General features: G+C 39.4%; 1 protein-coding gene across 1 annotated transcript in view; it reads left to right on the top strand.

The window, feature by feature from the left end:
* NALF1 (NALCN channel auxiliary factor 1) overlaps positions 1 to 19,668 on the top strand; it is a 793,873-nt gene extending 774,205 nt beyond the window's left edge. The window contains exons 2-3 of the mRNA XM_077807064.1: positions 7,800 to 7,971; positions 19,373 to 19,668. Coding sequence (XP_077663190.1) covers positions 7,800 to 7,971; positions 19,373 to 19,668 — 468 coding nt within the window. The remainder of the gene's footprint in view (positions 1 to 7,799; positions 7,972 to 19,372) is intronic.
* The last annotated feature ends 3,222 nt before the right edge of the window (positions 19,669 to 22,890 follow it).

Below are 22,890 nucleotides of genomic sequence, written 5' to 3'. Positions count from 1 at the left end.
CACGGCATCTGTAAAGCCAACACAGGTCTCTCACCACTCTATCAGTTGATGAAAATACATTATAATGTGCTTTGTCTGAGTGTTAGACTCCATTCTGAGGAATCGGCCTGTGGGAAGTTCAGTGGGCAGGAGTGTGTCAACTCTGAAAGTTTGCTGACATGGGTGATGGTTTACAGGGAGGTTTTTTTCACAGCTGCAGTATAAACCCTTTAGAAGGCTTCAGGAACTGAATTTTGATTGTTGTTTTGATAATCCAGCTGCTAACATCAGAATATTGATAATGAAGAAAGGCAAAATATTTGAGCACTTAATCACTTTCTTTTGAAATATTACACAGAATCTCTAGTGTTGTGGTGTGAGCAACGGTGGAGGGGGAAGTAGGAAGAAAAGATTCATATCTTGAAAACGATGATGAAGAATTGACAGCAGTAGAGAATAAAATTGATTAGACACTCTAGGGCTTTTCCATTCTACTCTGCTGATGCATTTCAGTGTGATTCAGATGATTCAGTCTACATGCTAAATCTGTTTTGACAGAAGGCAGATTATTTAGAGTGTGTGTGTGTGTGAGAGAGAGAGATATGGTGGGTATATATGAATGTATAATTTAACCATTTGCCACTTATAATTTTGACAATCTGATTGGTTGAATATTGGTCACATGGCGCAAAGTTAGTTTTATGCCACTATCCTACTAGTCATACTATACCATATGCTGTTGGGCAATGGACAACATCACTGACATTTAATGTGGACACCTTCCAGAAGACAGCCAATGTGAAGAGCAACTCTATGACCATCCAACATGGTGACCTCCTCTGCCTGATGACTTTCAAAAGTCACCTGGTTCCTTTGCACCCACTGTGGATAGGAATTAGTAAGCTTCCAGGTGTGTTGCTTTGGGTAGATAATCCAGCCAGCATCCCTGATGTCTCTTAGATGCACATATGGTAAGGTCAGAGGGAACCATTATGAGCACCTCCTGCACAACACACCTCATAGAATTGCCTAAGAGGAGTCAGTCAGCTGGCCAGACCCTCCCCCAGGAGAAAGAGATGAGTGCCCACCCAGTTCTACAGCTTGGAAGAGGAGCTGCCTGTGAGCTCTTTGCCTCTCATTTAGTGGGGCTGGTTTTATATCCTGAATATAGCTGTTTGAATTATTCCTTGTCAATAATATGAGTTGAGAAGTTAGGCTCCTTTTTGCTGTTCACAGATTGTTCACAAACAGGCTTTGGTTTTTTTTTTTCCAAATCCACTTGCTATTTGTAATGATTTGACAAGCAAACAAATATCAGCCTCTGGTTTGTCAATTAATAATTTCTTTAATCATTATCATTAGCTACTTGTGACATGTGATTAGTCACCAACGTCGCAAAGTATTTTTTCCACTTCCTGACCTCTGACTGAACCTTTTTTAACAGGAATATAATGAATACCAAATGATAAACAGCTTTATCATCTGCCTAACAGATAATATATTTATACCATACAAATATTTGTTATTTGCAAGGAGCAATAGTAAAGATTATTATGATCACTTTTCAATAAGGAATGTAATTACCTAAATTGGAACATGTAGGTTAACATTTTTAGTAAAGTCAATCTGACAAATGCACTGATTCTGTTCCATACGGGTGTATAGCACATATTTTCATTTGTGCCTGTATATCTTGGTATATTTTCTGTCTCTCTGTGGTGTGTGTATATAATATATATTACTCACATGTGTACACACACACAACAAAGTTACAAAACTCACAACCCAAACAAACAAAAAAACATAGTTCACAGCAATGGCATAATAGCAAAAATGTCCAAAAGGCTATATTTAATTACTGTGCTTAACTCATAAAATACACACAGACTACATGTTATAAACACTGTGTTTTTATCTCATGAGGTTTTGGTTTAATGTACAAATCAGTAAGTTTTGCATGCCTGGTTTTACTAGAGTCTCTTCATAGTTAACGTGTTCTTATAACATTCAGTATAGTTTATAGATCCTTTCCTTGTTTAAAGGTCCACTTCATTTAAAAAAGAAATGTCAGGCTTCTGTACTATGAAAGCCATAAAAATGGATTTTCTACAGCTTCCACAGCCTTACCTTGGTTTCCATGAAACATAAGTTTTATTGAATTGAACCCTTAGAGAGTATGTCAGATTTTGGAGAGCCAACAATTTTTCACTAGAGACCTATACTCAATGTGAAATCTTGAGGATTCTCTCTGGCTCTGACACTTTGACATACAAACCCTTTTCTTACCTGCTTCTCTTCTGAAATGCCAATGTAAGAGATCAGGGACTGTAATGAAGAATGGGAAAGCTAGAATGTGTCAGTATGTTTAGAATCTGAGTGAATGTACATTTGCCCTTGCATTGTGCAGTATGATAATAGGTAAGGCCCTACTTAACTTGCGATATTGTGGAAATAGCAAATTCCTCAATATTAGGCTTCCATTGAAATTTTGACAGCAGGAGACCCCTTCTTCCCCGTGTGTGCGGTTGACAGTGGGAGCCCCAGTCACCCAGGAGCTGAGAGTGGGAGCCCCCACTGTCAGCCCTTGGAGGCCGCTATCAGCCCCAGACCCGTGTTCCCACTGTCAGCCCCGGGTCCCTACTCTCAGTCCTGGGATGCCAACCATGGGAGCCCACACTTTCAGCTCTGGGAGACCGACAGCGGAAAATCTCAGAAGAGTAATAATGGACTTTGTTACCACAAATAATTTGGTCCGTTATTACTTTTCTGCAATTTTCCATGGCTTGTCCACAACTCAGTTGCAGTTTTTTGACAATCATCCCGCAATTCAAGTAGGGCCTTAGTAATGGGCTAGCTCACTAGTAAATCAGAAATCACTTGTATGTATTGGAGCCTGTCCAAAAACAGCAGTGTCATTCTGTTTAAACAAAGAAAAGAAGAGGAATGGTGGAGGAGAGAAAAGGAAAATATGCCAGAGAAGAATGAAGAGATTCCGAAAGAAGTGTTTTTCACAGAATTGAACTTTTTCACTGGCTCTTATATTCTGACAGCTATGTATATGTGTAGAGTTCCAGATACCAGCTGTCATTCATAATGCTAAATTATTTATCCCAAGTTGAGTTCAGAGGAATGCAGACATCTACACACACACACACACACACATATATGTATATGTATATAATGTATATGTATAAGCATAGTTGAACAGTAGTCCCACTTGATAAGTGGGTGCTTAAAGGTGGGCTGTACAAACATGTCAATTGGAGCAATGCATCTAATTCCTTTAGGTGCTTTTGAAAAACCCACCTGAACTGCTTTGCTGGTTTGGGTCCCTAGTGTTTGCCCAGTGTCATACAGAGAGACAGTGGCAGATATGGGACAGCTTGTATAAAGAGCCATCATTTTAGATGCTGTTTTCTTTTGACTTTGTTTTGCTTTGGAGCAAAAATATCTACTTGGGAAGAAATAGCAGTGTCCTTTTTTTGACAGTGACTGAGCCAGCATATGCCGAGAAAGAGCTTTCTGTCTTATCTGATGTCCATGAACAAGAACTCCCATGCCCTTTGTCAATGACGTGATAATTTGATGAAGGCACTGTAAGGGCTCACCCTCCCCAAGATTCCAGTTAAGCTCCTCTTTTATCTTACAAGTGGGGTTGCTTAGTTGTTTTAACATGTCTATTGAGTGTGTGTGTGCGTGTGTGTATGCAGGCATGTTTGTGCACATGTGTGTTTGTTGGATACTTGAGTTATTCATATTCTGTATTTTTTCCCTTGGTTGTAAGTAAATTAACAAAGTATCGACTTGAAAAACAATGGAGAGAATACAGAAATAGAAGGTTTTTTTAGAAAAAGGCAATATGCTTTTTTTCCCAGGAAAATATGGAATCCCCCCTTTTACTTTCTCACAGACAGCTGAAGACCAATTCACCATAGCAAGTAATACCAGGCAGTTTGAATAGATGTTAAATTGGAAGATGGAAAAAAACAGGGTAATGTAAAGGTGGAAGCAATGCCCACTTGTGTGGGGGTGGGGGGAGTGAGGTAGAGAGAAAGAGTGAGAGAGAATGAAAAAGAAAATCCTCCCCAAAATGATGGTCATGAATAATTTATCTTTGTGCTATGGATGAACAAAACTGGTGTTTCATTTACTATACATGAAAATGTAGGAGCCCGGTGCATTTTCTACAGCAAGCTAATACTTGTATAACACAATTACAGCCCCACACATACAGTATTCATCCCATATCTCATGAAAATTCTGTGGAAAAATGTTAGTAATAACATTTATAATTTTAAATACCTTTTATTGTATGCAATAAATCTAAGGGGAACATCTACTGTGACTATAAATCTTTGGCTTAGCCACTGAAGTGCTAAAAAAAAGACTAATAGTTGCAACATGTATGTTGACTTACATGCTGGGTATGCATTATCATTGATGGGTTTACATGTAACTTCTTATATAACAGCAGAAACCTATGGGAACAATCTGTGAACTCCAAGGATTTGGGGCATCTCAGCAGATAGGACAGGATTCCTAACCATCTGAAAGCCAGACAGAATGTGAACTTCTTGGAGGCAGGCTGACAGGGATGTGGAACTGTACTGGCTGAGGGCAAGTTCTAACAAACCTGTGTGTTGCATAAATACCACACATACCTCAGCTCCAAAAACACAGGTTCTTTTTTGAGTAGTGTCTGTAGGGGTGCTTCACTTCAGGTGCACATGAACCCCATGCACCTTTGATTGGAGATTTTTGGAAGCACTATCCATTTGGCCTGCACATGTGCCCCAAACTTCCTAGTCCAGGGATTGGCAACCTTTGGCGCACGGCCTGTCAGGGAAATCTGCTGACGGGCTGGGAGGGTTTGTTTACCTGCAGCGTCTGCAGGTTCAGCCTATCGCAGCTCCCACTTGCCGCGGTTCGCCACTCCAGGCCAATGGGAGCTGCGGGAAGCAGTGTGGGCCAAGAAATGTGCTGGGGGCCACTTCCCACAGCCCCCTTTGGCCTGGAATGACTTCTATTTGTAGCCTGTTTTACAGACTATAATCAGCTGGGAAAGTCACCTGTGATGATTTTTTTATGAAAGCTGTTATGCAAAATAAATTATAATTACATAGCAATTTTTGATTCTGCAAGTAGAGGATACTTCTTGTGAGCATTCACAAGTTTGCTAATGTCCATAAATTTTAAGGTAAAAGTTGTTGGATTCAGATAACATGATTAGTGAACATGTGCAGGCTCATGCAGGTTGTCTATAGAACCTGGTTCTACAGAACCAAAGGCAGATAGTCCAGTTTGGTAAGTATCTAAACTGGTATTATGTGATATCAGTGTGACAACAATTGGCTCTGTTTACATATACCAAGCACCTACTAATAGAGTTTACACAGTATAGAAATATAGTATTTCAAATAAATCCCACATCTCAGTTGAGTGCCATAAACACTGGGCTACAGAGGCACTGTCTGTCAATCTCTCCTGTTAGAGCTGTTCCACTTTGTACATATAATTAAATGTTCCTTGAGAAAGACAAGGAGAGACTGACTCCAAAGCCAAGTGGTTAAACCACTCACCTGGAATATAGGAGACTCAGGTTCATGTTTTTGGTCTATCTAATTCAGAGTAGCGAATTGAACTTGGGTGTTCCACACCCTAGGGAGTGACCTAGACCCACTAGTCTACTGGCTATTCTGATTAGTTGGTTTTCATGAGAAATTCCATCTTGGATGTCAGAAACCTTCCCCATTAAATTTTCATTGAAACCAAATTTCAGTTTCGATGAATCAACATTTTTTCCAATGGAAAAAACATTTCATCAAAATGTTCCCAACCAATCCTACTCCTGAATAATGTTCACATCCTGTCCCACTCAAATGTATACACCCATTTATCTGTTTTTTTCTATACTCTATAATTGACATTCATAAACCAATATCGATTTTTGTAGATAATTCACATAGCATCTTTCATTTTTGGATTGTTTGCACTTTATAAATAGTAAGTGTCAGACTCTGTGAAATACAGCGTACATTACAGATAGGTAAACTGTGGCACAGGGAGGTGCTTGACTGGTCAAAATTATTGGACCAACTTCTGTTGGTGACAGAGACACGTTTCAAGTTTACACAGAGCTGCTCTTCAGGACTGAACAGCTCTGTATAAACTCTAAAGCTTGTCTCTCTCACCAACAGAATTTGGTCCAGTATAAGATATTACCTCACCCACCTTGTTCTCTAATATCCTGGGACCAACATGGCTACAACAACACTGCATACAGAATCAGTTGTAATTTCAAATTTTGTTTGAGAACAAAGAATACATATATCATCTGGACTGCTGGCATGATAATCATTTATTGTGAATATACTCCATGTAAGCAGTTACAAGTGAATTTGTAATGAAAATATTTTTTCTTGACAATATAATAGCTAAAAGCTACTACAAAGGGGTTAACATAAACCACAGATTAGTGACGCTATTTTCAGTTGTCACGTAAAAACCTTGCCATATCTGCTGCCATTGCAAATATTCTAAAATAATAGCTTTGTGGTTCTGGAACTACCACCTTGGAAATAATTATAGAACTTAAAATTTTACTGACACTAATAAAAACTATAACTGATAAGATGAAACATGCCTGCATTGAACCAAACCCTCTAGCAAATTAGTCCTTTGAAGGATCAGCTATTGAATTTTCAGTGTTTAAACTTTATAATCTCAGTTTTCCTTTTTTTATTAAAAACAGGTATAGAAAGAGGAGAAATAATCAGTTAAACTATATTGCTTTTCAGCCTCTGATAGAAGAAATGTAGTTACTAAATCTTTCAGATATTTTTGAGTGAAGACAGAATGGAAATTTTCATTATCCAGCAAACTAGATAATAATCTTAGCCAGTAAATAATGTGCTTAAAAATAAACATAAATTATGTACTGGGAAACCAGGAAATTGTTTTAGGACTCAGTCCGTAGGTGTTTCCCTACAATGGCTACTTGATAGTCAGCAAATGCAACTCTTGCATTTCCTGAACGGTCACGTGTATGAAGCAGTTGTATAGCTAATAGGCTCAAGTTACCATTATGAATGATAATGTGTCTTAAGAAAATACCTTCCACAAGACTAAACCAAACAAAATCAATTTGCTTTAAAATAAATTATTCGGCTGGGTTGCTTTACTGCTTCAGGTGATGGACCCTTTAATGGGTTGGATCTGGATCACATGTAAATGTTCTCCCTGACTTTATCCCCTAGTCTGTGGCTGTTGATGTTCAGGCACTCTAATGTGCTCCTTAATCCTGCAGACTGCATTGGAGTTTAATTGAGGGGAAACAGCACCATCTACTGTGACCTTTTCTCTATTCGGTAAAATTACGAAGAGCAAATAGGCCAGAATGTATTAAATAAATCTCTTTGAAATTCCTTCTGGTGTTTAGTTCCTGTGCCTTTTTTCAAATTATTTCTAAATTTTTTAGAACCACAGTTTATCTGTAAAGTACAGGACATGTGTATAATTTAAAGGTGCATCAGAGACTGGTACATCTCTACACAAATATGATTACAGAATAATATTAATCCAATCATGATTGAGTAATGTTTTATGTTTTTAAATCAGTCATTTTAGATGGCTTGGTTGGGGATTTCTTTACAGAAGTGGGAAGGTAGTGATATGATATGGGTTTGTTTTACTCAGGTGATATTCTCTTAAAATTTGCTTTAAGAACCAGCATCAGCGTAGGTGTGCAGCACACTATGTGCTTCTGATAATGACAGTGCTATTGTCAGCCATCTATACTTCTGATTCTTCTCTTTTTCCAGACTGTCTACAAAGCCTGGCTCTGTTCCCAGTATTTTGAAGTCACACAGTTTCACTGCAGCAACAGAATTCCTTGCAAGCAATACTGTTTGGAGGTTCAGACAAGGTGTCCATTTATATTACCAGACAATGATGATGTCATCTATGGAGGACTATCAAGTTTCATCTGTACAGGTACAGTGCAGATTAGCATGTCTCACTAGTTTTCATTCCAAACTTAACTTTGAAGAGTGTGGCTAACCATGTTTTGTTTCTTAATAGTTTTAAGTATGAGAGCCTGAAGGAATTCTTCATCAAAGAGTTTCTGAAAGGTTTTAGGCATTGAATCAATACTTTCTATGCCACATTTTCTATAGTTTACCTGTGACCAAAGTAATTAACTTTACAAAAGCACATTTCCAACAGAAAACTATTCTAATCATTTGTATGCTTAATAATTTAAGTGAGAAGAGGTAACTTCTGTGTTATGTAATTCTAAGACATTGCAGACAGAATAGTGACTTGAGCTGTGAGGCTAATGTCTGCCACACCTGCCTTTCCCAGCACTCTCACATCTTATGTCTACCACACATTTACAGTAATATGATTAAGCTAATTTGCTAGTCATGTCCTCCTCCTAACTTTTAAAGGGACACTGTCAAGATAAAATCAAGGGTAATTTCATATACTCCTGTTGGCCATGGGACAGAGAGCCCAGAAAACTCTACACAGTGGAGGAATGTGGAGGATTCAGAAGAGGATATGAGGACCTAAATTTGCAGAAGTTTAGGATTCATAGCTGAACTCTTCTCCCGACTCCATGGATCCAGGATCATCCGCAATGATCTATGGGTCTTCTTCCCCAGTGTTGGCTGAACTGCCTCTGGCAGATGTATTGCCTCCCCAGGCAGATGTTTCGGGCATCTGGTGAGTGGGGTAGCTGTGGGAACTAATGTTATTCAGAATACCGCTAACTGTCTCTGAGGATGTTCAGGAAGTCTGGAGAGGAGCACTCCACAGAGTACAGATGCTCCTGTTCTGGCTGTACCCTGGTCTCACCTTCAGAACCCCAACACTCATGGATTTGGAATAAAGGGGCTTCAGTGGGCACTGGTGGAGAGCGTGTCATAGAGCTGCTACTCCCTATGCAGATCTCCCCAGTCTGGCTCTCCTAGGCTTCTGTTATTTTAGCAAGTACTGTTCCCCCAATATTTTTAATGATAAAATATTACCCATGGCACTATTTCTTTAGGAACGCACCTTGAGGGTTAAAATAGTGTACTTCTTGTTCTTCACTCATTTTTCACAATGAAACTCAATTACTGACACAGAATGTCCCAAACCTTCAGATAATCAGTGAGTTGAAACCTCAAAGGAAGCTAGGTTCTTCAGGCCCGGAGTGCAGACCTCCAAGTTGCTCCCCTGCATTCTTGATTGTTAGCCAGGATGGTGCCCCGTCAGCTGCCACTCAAAGACTGTACTCTGGGTTCTCCAAGTTTAGATCATAGTTTAAAATATTCCATCAGACAGCTTTCTCCATGCCAGACAGCTCTATGGGAATAGTATGTGCTCTGGATCCTCCGAGCCTAGCACTCTGAATATCTGTTGTTGTGCCCTGGGGAAGCCAATTGATGCAACATCACTGGCTTTGTCCCAGCTTTTGGGAACCTGGATTGCAATGAAAATGTGCCATTTGGCCTTGGGGAAGACATACCCAATCTTTGGGTTACATTAAACAAAGTTTGATTAACCAGATGTTTTGGACAACTGGGATTCAGTTACTTAAAACAGTTCTGTTCGCTGTAGACTTAATTTCATACTGTAATGTGGTAGGACAGTGGCAAAATACTGTTGTATTTGGATTTCCATCATGGGAGATGAATTTTAAAAACATAATGGCTCAAGCCACTTCTCAAAAGCCACTTCTCTTTTGGGTACCTCACTTCATTGGCTGCTAACTTTAGAAGCCCACAGCCTGATTTCCGAAGGCACTGAGCACCCAAATTGTAATTTAAAGTCAGTGGAAGATGCAGGTGCTCATGACCTATAAATATCAGGTTCTAGGTGTTTAACATTGGGCCCTCAAATTTTGACGCACCCTAAATTAGAAGCTGCCCTTGAGAATTTAGTCCTATATGACTGGCCTTGGGCCACATGATGACTCAGTGGTATAGTTGAGAATAGAATCTGAGAGTCCTGACTCCTAGAATGTTACTAGGACACACTGCTTTTCCGCCATTGAGTTGATTTGTAAAATCGGAGGCAGATCATAGTGTTCATGAGGACTCCCCTGGTATATCTTATTATTTTGTGGATGTTGATACTAAGTCGTTTGCTAACCTCTGGCAAAATGACTAGTTTTACCCCACAGAATCCAGAAATTCCTATCCCACATGGGAAAGATGACAGAATGGAATGTAAGTTGAACTGCAGATTCGTAGCCATCAATGAAGGAGGATAATAATACTCTCTTACCTTCAACGCAGTTTACAAATAGGAACACTTCCAATGTGTGTATGAGGTAGTTAAATAAGAATTATTTTCCCGAGATGGGGGAAGCTAGGGGCTGCAGAAAGAGACTTTATTTACACTATTTATTCATATTTTAAAAGTGTTTATGCATAACATGGAACTCTCCTTACAAAAAGTTCAGATATGCACAAAGATAAAACTCCGGTATACAAAGACGTGCCCTATCCTGCCAATCCACCCCACAAAATCACTTTAGAGACAAATTTCCATCTCCTCATTTGTCCATCACATCCCTTGGTCTGACCCCTTCCCAAGCCAGCCCAAAATACATGGCCACCACAAAGCTTTCTTAAGATCCAGGCAAATGGGCTCTGACACACTAAAGTAAGGAAGGGAGCAAGTTTCATTATCAAGAATTTCTTAAGGACAGTGCTCTGCAACAAGCCTTCACTCTCTCAAACCAAGGCACCGTTAGCTTGAGTAACTCTGCTGTGCCTAACTATGACAATATCCTGCAGGGAGAGAGTCGGCAGGTTCTTTTGCAAGATTTTGACTTTTACTTTTATCGAGATCCAGCTGAAACTGAATCTAATTTTGCTAGTGGGAGATTTTTGGAGATTTGCTTGCCCTCGGGTGGGGCAGGACTTTGACTGGCTATGGAGCTGATTGAATTACACCAAAGCTTGTCTGGAGAAGAAAGGAATCCCTGTGTTTATGGGGTGACCTTCTCTATGAGAAATGACAGCCCTCCAGAGCCCCTGTTTTTCTTTAATGAGGTTTCAGGAGCAATAGTTTCACAATCAAGGTTTCTCTTCTTCCTTTCCATGGTAACAGGTTGTTTTCTCCAGGTTCCATTAGAGATTTAGGGCAAATGGAAAGATGGACTGATTGACTCCTGCAGAAAGATGTTTCATTGTATTATTGCAGAAGCCAACAAAGCTGAAAAGGTGTATTGGTGGTTACTGTTTTTATCTGATATTGAATGCAGCACATAGCCCGAGATAAAAATATTAATGTTACATGCTGCTTTGTAACTGTGCCTAGATAAGAGGATACAGAGGGCTTTTTTTTACTCAAAATACTGTGAACTGTGATTGCTATACAAGGTTTTAACCATTAGTATCCTCCTCAACTGCTAGAAGAGGGCCTCATCCTCCCTGATTGAACTAACCTCGTTATCCCTAGCCTGATTCTTGCTTGCATATTTATACCTGCCTCTGGAAATTTCCACTACATCCATCCGACGAAGTGGGTATTCACCCATGAAAGCTTATGCTCCAATACGTCTGTTAGTCTATAAGGTGCCACAGGACTCTTTGCCGCTTTTACAGATCCAGACTAACACGGCTACCCCTTTGACACTATCCATAAACTGTGACTTTTGATAGAGTAGGGGAGACACCTAGTGGGGAAAAGGAGACATCTCCACACTGTAAGACAAGCCCGGTGGTTTACTGGTTTTAAACAGGAAGGAATAAATATTATGTATCTAAACCTGCCTGAAAAGCAACTTTGTGCGTTATCTATAATATAGGGATTCCCCTTACTTTTCCAGAGTATAATGTTCCAGTGAGCAAAGCACTGCAGGGAATTAAGGACAGGTATTTCCTTGGAAGGGTCAGATGGGAAGAAAAGAGGCACTAGCAACTCTTACCGTAACACTTTCCGAATCATTCTATTGCTAGAATATCTGGCTGTACGTATTTAAACTGCTTCTCCGTGTTCTTAAAAAAGTGGTCACATTTTGAGTTCTAAAATCTAATGGGTTAGATCTTCACTTGTGTCTGAGAATCATACAGAAAAGTTCAGCGGTGGAGGTGCAAGGCGCCCTTTGTACTCTTTCAGCCCTACCCTGGCTGAATATTGTGCTAGTCCTCCAGCATCATTTAGAGCAATTTAAAGCTTTCTTTAAATTACATGGACTGCCAATTACACATACTTCTGTGTCCCCCAAAGCATTGGTTCTCAACCAGGGGTACATGTACCTCTGGGGGTAAACAGAGGTCTTGCAGGGGGTACATCAACTCATCTAGATATTTGCCTAATTTTACAACAGATACATAAAAAGCACTTGCGAATTCAGTACAAATTAAAAATTCATACAGACAAAATGAGAAAGTCAGCAATTTGTCAGTAACAGTGTGGCTGTGACACTTTTATATTTCTATGTCTGATTTTTGTAAGCAAGTAGTTTTTAAGGGAGGTGAAACTTCAGGTACACAAGACAAATCACACTCCGGAAAGTGGTCCAGTAGTCTGGCTCCCCGGGCGGTAAGGCCTACCACTAGCAATACCCTGACTCCCAGGGCAATGGGGCCTAGTAGCCAAAGTCAATAACAATACCTGGGCGCCCAGGGCAGTGATGCCTAATGGCCAGATCCAATACCAACGCTCTGCCTCACAGGGTAGTAAGGCCTAGCTGCCAGAGTCAATAGTAACACCCTGCCACACAGGGCAGTCAGGCCTAGTGGCCAGAATTAATAGGTTTGCTCTTGTCTGCAGGGCAGTTAGGCTTAGGGGCTGGAGTCAATCGGGTTGGGCCGCCTCCCAGAGGGGGGCAGCCATGGTAGGGAGACTTGGCCCCTCCTTGTTCCACCAGTTCTCAGCTCAGGACCCTGATAGTGGCGACCTCCGAGTGGCCTCCTCAGGTTCCTGGGTACCTGCTTGAGTCTTAGTGTCTCCAGCTCCTGAGCTGGAGCCTGCACCATGCATCCTTCCTCTCCAGCGACTAGCCCCAACTGAGCTGGCTGCTCCCACTTATACTGGTGCTACATCTCGAGAATGCCCAGAAGGGACATGGGGGCCTGGTGTCCTCAGCCCACAGTGAGGAGTTAACCCTTCCCCATCCTGAGTGCACCCCATCACAGGCAGCCTCATCCAATTGCTCTAAGGTCTGCTGATATCTGATCTATGTATCGAGTCTTTGGCCTCCCCCTGGTTGTCTTCCATCCATAGTAATTGCAAGAGCCATCCTACCAGTATAGCTCTCCAGTCTCCAATAGCTAGGTCTATATCCATGTAGCCTAGCCTAGTCTCTCTCAACTTGTCTTCAACTGAAGCAACCCAAATTAGGCCCCTTACAACCTCATGTTGTTTCCCATCATGGCGTGTCCAACCATTTGACTATCTCAACAACTTCATTGCCACTGATTTCCTTTCTTGTGGCTGGTCAAGTTTCTGTTCTATACAGTAAGATGGGTCAAATTACAGCTTTATACATACATTCTACCTTTTACCTTTACTGGCATCTTTTTGTCACAGAGAACTGGGGGCAGCTCGCACCATTTGCACCAAACAGCTTTAGTATGATGCCAGGAGGGCAGCATCATCAGCAACCATTAATCCTAGGTATTTAAATTCTTTCACTCTTTTAAGTTCTCTGCCTGTGATATCCTTTAGGGTGAGTCCTCCTCCCTCAGTTATCATAGCCTCAGACTTACCAATGTTCACTCTAAGTCCAGCCCACTCAAAACTGTGTTACCGTTGTTCAAAACTGGCTTGCAGGGTCTCAAAATCTTCTATGCATATTACTAAGTCATCAGCAAACAGCATGTTCCTAGGCAGCTCCCTTCATATATTTTCACTTATCGCACCCAAAACAACTGCAAATTAAAAGGGGCTGAATTCTGACCCCCTAATCAGGCCAACATGTACTGAAAATTCTGTAGTGTAGCCCCATTTAGTTTTGACTAAAGTAGTCACTCCATCATATATATCCTGGATAAGATGGATACAGCCTTCTGGCACATCTCTCAGTCACAAACTCCATCAAACTTGTTCTCTTGGTACATGATCGTACACTTTCTCCAGGTCCTCAAAGACCATGCCCAGTTGCCATCTCCTTTCTCTGAACTTATCCATGAGCATTCATAATGCAAACATGTCATCGTTCATGCTTCGTCTTGTCCTGAATCCATACTGACACTTCTAAATTTCAACCGTTCAACACAGATACTTTTCAGTAATCTTCTCCCATACTTTCATAGCATGTGATGTCAGCTTCACTGGACAATAATTAGCACAGGGAGTAATGTTTCCTTTATGTTAAAAAATAGGTATCATAAAGCTTTTACACCATCCATCTGGCATTTTCCCTTTCTTAAGAATATCATTTCTGGTTGTAAACTCACTTTTCTCGAATCATAGGATGTGGGCTTCTGTGATGTCCAGAAACTGCACAGCAATATTACAGTATGTAAGTTGTTTTTTCAAATGTATATCACATTTACCCTTTCTACAATACACTCACCAATGCTAAATACCTTTTACCAATGATTGTGTTCTAGCTGATCTGGGTTAGAAGCAGGCTATGTATTCCGCCTCCTCTTTTCTCAGCACAAGGCGCACCAAAATGGAAAGTAAAAATTAGTTTATTACATAGCTTTTGGGGACAGACCTTTAGCTGTTATGAATCACTGAAGCTCCATGACTGTAGTGGTGCCACACTGATTTACACCATCAAAGAATCTGGCCTTATATGTTTTTTTATAAAAATGGTGTAAGTATTGCATAGAATAACAGTGTGTTCATTCCCTTCTCCCAGCACACACACACAAAGGAAAAATGTCCCAGGGACAACTGCCTGAAACAGCCTGCCAGACTCCTCGATCCATTGGCAAATTAAAAAACAAACAAACAAAACTTCATCAAGCTTGTAGTTTGAATGGAATCTTGACAGGCAAATTAGTTCTTAGAGCAGGAAAACAACTTCTTCATTGGTTTAAAAATAATCTGTCTGAAGGAAGACTAACTTTGTTTTAAAAAAAGATTTGGTTTACATTTCATTTTATTACATTTTGTATAGTTCAGATTATAAAATGTATATCCAGACAGAAGCATTAGTGTATCGCAGACACAGCAATCGGGAAATGTAGAAGACCATCTGGATAAGATCAAGGAAAGCTGACTTCCAGACCGAATTTAAGCAAGCGCTTAAAATCTTTTCCATTCTCTCTCATTCCATTTTAAGAAAATGCTAGTATAGCCATCACCAGGCTAAAAAGATAGAGGCGTACATTCTAGATATCTAATCCTACCCATTGTGACGGGTTATCTGAGCCACAGATTGCAGATTATTCTTTTCTGTCCATTTGGGCCAGTGGACATGCTTGATAGTACAAATACTATCCACAGAAATTTAATTTAAATACCAGTTCATGTATCATCCTGCAGTGACACTGTATGGTGGAAGTTTATTTAGGTGCAGTGTGACAGGGGACTCTTAAAGTCCAAACTGTTGCTGTAGTTTATTAGATGCTGTTTTTTAATGTTTTCCTGAATCCTTTCCATATATTCTTGAATCTGTTACTTTTTCACTAAGAACTCAGATTGTGCAACCCTTTCTCACAGCAGTGAGCATTTCTGTGAGTAGTCCTCCTGCAGTCAGAATACTTGCGTGAGCGGATGTTCACTGGCATAAATGTAGAAGAATCAGGCCTTATATGTGCTTAACAAAGCTGCAGGCAATAAACATCTCATTTTCTGAGAATAATTAGTTTGTTTGCTTAGGACATGGAATTAGGGCCGAAGGTCACAAAGTTTAGATCAAAAGTTTTGGTGTTTTAGTTCAGACCTTTCTCTATAAAGATGTCCAAGTGCATTGTAAAGAAAGAGGTATGTCTAGTTCTCTACTTTACCTACCTATATTTACCAGAATTAATTGCTCTGAAAGGGGAAATGTTACTCTAAGTGCTGGCATTGTCTGATGCAGTGATGTCACCTTTGGATGTTTCACTCCTGGAGCCATTATTTGCCCTGTGCTTCACAGCAAAATTGCTCAGGCTACATTCCTGACTTACTCCACCTGGTCCTGCAGTTACCTCTTATTTTTGGGCGTACCTTCTTTAGGCAGAGCAGGTTTGGTCTGTCCCTCAGATTGGGATTAGAAGTCCTGAAGAAAACATAGTTTGTGGTTAGACAGAAAAAACTTTATTGAAAAAAACCCTCATTTTCAAAACCTTTGGCTTTCAAAAATATATACAAGTAAAATTGTGAGGACCAAATCATGAGAGATGATGTGCACCCACAACTCCTACTGAAAGGAATTGCGGGAACATTGTCCCAAATGACTTCAAATTCTGTATGTGAACGCATTTTATACCTCTTGTTTGTCTCCCCGTAGCTCTTTCTTTGTAAAGTGTAGTAGCTTATAATTCCTTTTTAACTTGACTCAGTTAAAACTGAACACATTTAATTTAATCACACTAAAATCTCCATTAACCTAATCACATTAAAATATCCATCCTTAATGCTGACCTCAGCTATAGTTAGTTATATTCCCTACAGATATATGTGCAATGCTGAAGTCTATCATGTGCCATTTGTTTGTGGAAAATGATGTGGTTATAGCTAAGAGTTTGCTTTCAGATGTACCTTTTCAGGAATTGCAGGTGCGGAGAGGCTGGTATTATGTTGAAAATTAGTGAACCTTAGCAGTTTCCTCAGACTAAAACTCCTGCTGGTGAACTTTGGGAGGCCCCTGAAAGTGGGAATGGGGGCAAAACTCCAAAGGCAGATAGAGCGAGGGATGGGGTAAGGAACTATGTATGTAAGTGACAAAGGCAGAGAGGAAGCTGTGCACCCAGGGAGGTTGTGTCAAAAAATGGAAGCACATATTGGATTCCATAAGGTAGATTGGCTTCTCTTGGTACAGATATAAAATGCAGTGATGAATAAGGGAAATGTCTTTTTTCTGTTCAGTTTTACAGTTTCAAATGCGGCCAGTCTGACAGGTGTCATGGTGATTCAAATGTGTATAAACTTTAGAATTTGTAGAGAGTATGTCTATGGTAATTTAGCTACACGAAACCAAAAGTGATACTTAGGGTCAAAAAATCTGTAGTGATCTTTCATTGTTTTCGCTGGGAAAGTTGGTGGCTAGATTATCTAAATAGTATAGAAAATTTAATTGTTATTCAATTTAGATGTAATTCTGGAATTAATAAATTATTAAATATGTCACTGTACATGCAGAGACTAAGTTAAATTGCTGAATTGAGGAAGAGAAGAATTTTAATTGTTAAGGAAAAAAAACCAATGCCACTTATGGAGTTGCTTCTACCAATGTACTTGTAATGTTCATGAAGTATTTAAATATCTTTTTGATGGCTAACTTGTATAAATGGCCTTTGGTTTCAAAGGAAATCTGTGTTTTCCAAAAACAAGAAAGTCAGGAAATATAGTTGGAACGGTAAACAAGCAGCAGTGGGATCAAAGCATGAACAATATTCTGTGTCTCTTCAATTACAGCTAATAGTTTGAGCTACTGCAGGTACAGAGCTGTTTTCATAATTTCCTCCATTTTAAGGTATTTTCTTTATAGAAGTACAGTTACCAAAGATTTTTTATCAATATTAACTTATGTATGCCATAGAATGATCACAGAATACCTAAAGTTAAAAATGAGACTGTTTCTTAGTATAGGCAAGAAAAAATACTGACGTGTTTCCAAATCACAGCAGAGTATCTTAAGAAAACATTAAACATGAGTGGTGCTGATAAAGGTAAGAATGCAAAATTTTCAAATCCGGGTAGCCATAGGTAAGCACCTGACTCCACATTTTAGGCAACTAGAGAAGTGGACTGCTGAACACTTATGGAGCAAATCCTGAGTGGGAGCACTACAGGAAAGCCAAGAGCCTATTCTAGTTTCCAAAGAGTTCAAAGAAGCTTTAAAAACACAGATAAATGCAGACCCGCTTTTTAAAATAACACACTATCGCACTGTTTACTTGGATGTGAATATAAAATATGCCACCTCAGATTTAATTTATATTTACCAGTGCATTGAGTAAACTCTTCTGTTTAGTAGCATATCTATACCATAGAAATATTGGCTGAAAGGGCTAGGTTTTATCTTATGTTATGCTGTGCTAATTTCTTCTGTACAAGGAGTTAATGAAATGCCAACAGTATAAAGTTTGGGCCTGAGCACATTAAGATACGCCTACACGTCTATCTGCTAGTTCCCGAGGGACGCTGTGTAATTGGCAGTATTTTTTAGATAAAACAAACATTTTTCTAGAAGATAGTTTAATCTATAAACAATAATCGTTGTTTAGCCCTTCAGAAGGGCCTGATCCTAATACTTCATTACTGGTAAGTTAATTTCTAGCAATACCTCAAGCTGTCATGTGTGTGAATTGCTGATATAATGCTGAACGAAATGTTTTATTACAACATGATTTTAAATCAAGAAAAGATTTCTGATCATTCATTAGACATTCTTGGACTTGTAATGCCAACTCTGAACTGTGTTCTCTTGACTCTTCTGTAAAGCAGATTTGTGGGAAGTAAATAGCACACTATGACATTTCTGATCTAATCTATAATAATGTCAGAAATATAGAAATAATTATTCCAAAATACACAAATTATGTCAAATTGATTAGTCCAGACCAGTTCAAAGTGAAGGCCTAGTTATCTAGCAAGAAATTTCAGGAGATCCAGTGACTATGTTCTTTTTTTGTTTCCCTTTCGGCAGTGTTAAGAAAAGAAGAACCGAATCAGAGGATCTTGTTGGGGTAGGATCTGAAAGTGGATGGGGAACAATTGAAAGCTGATGGGTTTAGAAAGTTTTGTGGTGAAGTGTTATGCACCAGTTTACACCAGCTGAAGATTTGGCCTTTAATGTCTACCTTCCCACTCACCGTGATATTATTAGGACACGTTCATTGTTCAATAAGAACTTTCAAAATGGTTTATAGAATTAATGTTTTGTGGAAAGGGGGTCCAAAGTTTGAGAACTCCCTCATTAACACAAACCCATCCTTAGGAATAGATTTATCAGTACCCCAAGGAAGGGACTTTAAATGTTAGGTTATTCTGACTGGTATACTTGAGTTATTGCTTTTTCACTGTAACCCACATTTTTCCAGAATGACACTCAATTCCATACTTTTATGAAAATATTGTTTGGCTGCTAGTTCTTTGATTCTCCCCTTTGATAGACTAAAAGTATTACCTCAACAACTCTAATGACCCAGGAAGGCAAGAACTACATGAGCCCCGAACTTACGCTCAGACCTGGGACGGCTTCGTCTAGAGAAGTTCATTTCTGAGAACTACCAACTTCTGCCATTCAGTCTGTTAATGAAATTAATTTTCTGTTGTATTTATCCTACAGGGCTCTATGAAAATTATCCAACCAATGCAGAACCAGAATGCTGTGATGTCAGATGGGGACTATTACCAGATAATCAATCCAAAGGGACTATAAAAACAAGTGACTCATCGATGTGTCACAGGACATCGCTCACAGTTTCATCAGCATCAAGACTGTGTAACAGCAGACTTAAACTGTGTGTTCTTGTATTAATTCTCTTGCATACAGTACTTACAGTCTCAGCAGCACAGAACTCAACAGGACTGGGCTTTGGAGGCATAACAACTTTGGAAGATAATTCAACTAACGAGGAATAAAAGAAAGGATACATGTCAAACGATAGACACACAACAGGCCCATGTGTACTACAGTCAAATATAACAGAGACTGGGTGCTTTTACCCTCAATTCACTTCTTGAAAGGCCTTCTGGGTAAAATTAAAAGGATGGGCAACAATCCAAACAAGGACACATGAACACAAGCTTTTTATTGACTAAAAGGCTATATGGTGACTTAAATTTCTCACACCATTTTATACACTGTGTTTTAATGTTTGGAGTTTCTTTTTTTGTTTGTTTTTTGCACTTGTTAATACAGGATTTTATTTTTGGGACGGTTTCTCAAAGCTAAACTTAAGTCTTTTCACTGTCGATATATTTCTATTCATTGTGTATGTTCATCTGATAGTTCTGTCTTCTATGTCCTGTCAGTTTCTACTAGAGGAATGACTGCTGTGATTCCATGGCATAACAAAAAAAAAAAAAAAAACCAACAAAAACAAATTTAAAAAAAAACCAACAACAAAAAACACACAAAAAATTACAAAAAAAACACACACATACCCCCACCACCAACCTAACTGTCCTTTCCACCATAGAAAACATTCTTCCTTCCCCCTCTCCCATCTCCCTTAAGCAGACAACATCCACTTGCTTCTGTCTGTGTAATCACAATGAATGGGGTACACATTATTCTGGTGTCCCTCTGCCACTGTTGCACAAACCAGCTGACTGAGCAAGCCCACCCGGAGCATGAGGGGGGTTCCTTTTAGCTGAACAAACAAGTGCTCTCCTTACAAGGCGGGATCGGACGGGTAACAAATGTTTAGGTATGGGAATCCATAACAAACTGTTGCTCCACTTCCCGTTTGAAAGAAGAAGTCCAGTCCTTTGCTCGCTGGTCAGTTGAACAGGAGCAGCCTTTCTAGATAGCGTATGGGAGACCAGTTAAGCTCAGCGAGTTGAATAGTTGGGAGGCCTTCCTCCTACTGGAGGTAAAGGATCGGCATTCGTTGTGAATTACGTTTTCAGTTCCACGGCAGTCACATACCCAGCAAAGGTTCAGAGTGTCCAGGAGCGAAGGGATTCAGGAAAAAAAGAAGCCTTTTTGTTCTGACACAGCTCCAGCAGAAGCATTTGAGCACCAACAGTACCTGCCGTGTGTTCAGTCTTGAATCCATTGCTTTTCTAACAAGCTGCGTGTTGCTGAAAGGTATTAGAGTTATTAAGGATGCCACGTGATGTGTTAGCACAGCTGAAGAACATGGGTTTTTTAATAAATAGGTCAACCATTTTCATAAGTATGCGATGAAACAGCAAAGAACACACCAGGCTATCAGTAATCAAGGGAAAGAAGAGTAATCTGATTGCCTTTTCCATTGCTTTTTTTTTGTGTGTGTGTGTGGGAACATTTTACCCGCTGAGTGTATGAGTATTTGCTTTATAAAAAGGCTTTTTAGAGTTTACAATAGAATCAATGGAAGGAAAAGTTAATAAGGGCTGTTTTTAAACATTTTACATTCCTTCCTATTCTCTAACTACACTTGGGAAGTGCACTTTAGAGATGTTTGCTGTGTAGCTGGGAAATGAAGGAAAACTATAGGAAATGTTCTCTTAGCAAATAAAGTTTAGTTACCTACTTTCTAGCTTTGAAATATCCCTTGATAATTTTTTCCATTATAAGAGCATTTAATCACTGCTACTTAAGTATGGAATATTTTTTAATTCACATTTTATGGTTTGTGAAATTCTGCGGGGGAGGGGGGTGAAGGAAACCCTACTGCTTAAGCAGCTTAAAATGCATTTGTTAAGATGTAAAAGCTCAAATATTTTGCAAGAGTATTTCGTTTGATAGTGTTTTACTATTACTGGGACTGAGGATCCTAAAATGATCTGTGCAAATACAAAAAAGCACCAAAAAATGCAAAATTCTTCAGCTCATTTGTGTTTCCATAACCTGTTCCGTTCCCCCTACACAATATATTCCATTCAGTAAAACATGGTGCTTTTTTTTGCTAGGGGCACATGTGTTAATTGCATTGAACAGATGCAAACTGTGGAAAAAAGTGTAGAAATGAAAATGAAAAAGCCTTAACTAATGATAGAATGTAGATTACGAAGAGGATGGGAATATTCCTGAAAAGTAGTGGAGCAATAACTGGACAGTGCTGTGGTACTGTATGATAGCTTATGAGTCACATTACTGAGAAGGCACTTACTAGGTGAGCTCTTGTTCAACTGACCTCTTAATTATATTAAGTGTACATGGTCAGTAAACAGTTTGTTATAACCTTTATCTACCTCTGCTGTGCAAAGGCCATTCAACATCTATTTTTGTGATGTTCTTCATATTTTTGTTCACACCATAGTTCACTTTCATCTATTTTTACACTGCACCAGTACAGTAGCAAGTCCTGTTCATCTCCAATAAACTGGCATATAAAGAAGAGTTACCATTTCTACTCACTGAACCCTATTTTTCCTCATGGTAACCTAATGTGACAAATTATCTCTAAGAAATATTATTTCCTCCCTCTCTGTCTCTCTCTCCCCTTTAGTTTTTCTTTAAAGGTGTTTTCAACTGGTGTCAGTGAGAAAGATGACTCCTCCACTGCTTGGCTACACTCAGTAACATATGTCATACAATATGGGGAGAAAGACAGCTGAGAAAAAACAGTGGTGACATCATCACATGCATAAAACAGCCAAATTAAAGTTGGGTAAAACAGAGCAGGAAGCAATTACAGAGTCTTAATCATTAAGTATAAAATGTAATAAAATACTCCCCTTATCCCCACCCCGAGTTAGTGCCTGCAGTTAAATGGTCTGTGAATTCTCTCTGTCTTTTTTCTTCTTTTCTGTTTCTTTTGTTTAAAAAAAAATAATCATGTTCTTGGGGTGACTACTGCTGTGATATTTGTTACCATTCCAACAAGGTATTTCCACTCCAGCAGTGTGGTCTGAAGCTTCTCTTGGTGACAACTAGGAAATCACGAGTAGACAAAGACTCTTTTATGAAGTTAAGCAACACGTAATCATGTGTGATGCAAAATTTCATTTCGTCCACTCCTCCTTCGTAATAGTTTTCCTGGCACAAGCTTAAGCATGCTTGATATTGTGCACATCTTACTTTTTTTGCCAGAATAAATTTGCATTTTGCCACTGCTGTAACTGCCATCTTGTTCCATTTCTCCTTGTACTGTATGCCTATTACATACATGATAAAGAACTGGCTTAAAAAAGAAAAGATAACACTAAAAT

Source organism: Eretmochelys imbricata, chromosome 1 (genome assembly GCF_965152235.1).
Source record: "Eretmochelys imbricata isolate rEreImb1 chromosome 1, rEreImb1.hap1, whole genome shotgun sequence".
Taxonomy (NCBI): domain Eukaryota; kingdom Metazoa; phylum Chordata; order Testudines; family Cheloniidae; genus Eretmochelys; species Eretmochelys imbricata.
Note: the sequence above shows the minus strand (reverse complement) of the source record. Positions and strands in the feature narration are given on the sequence as shown.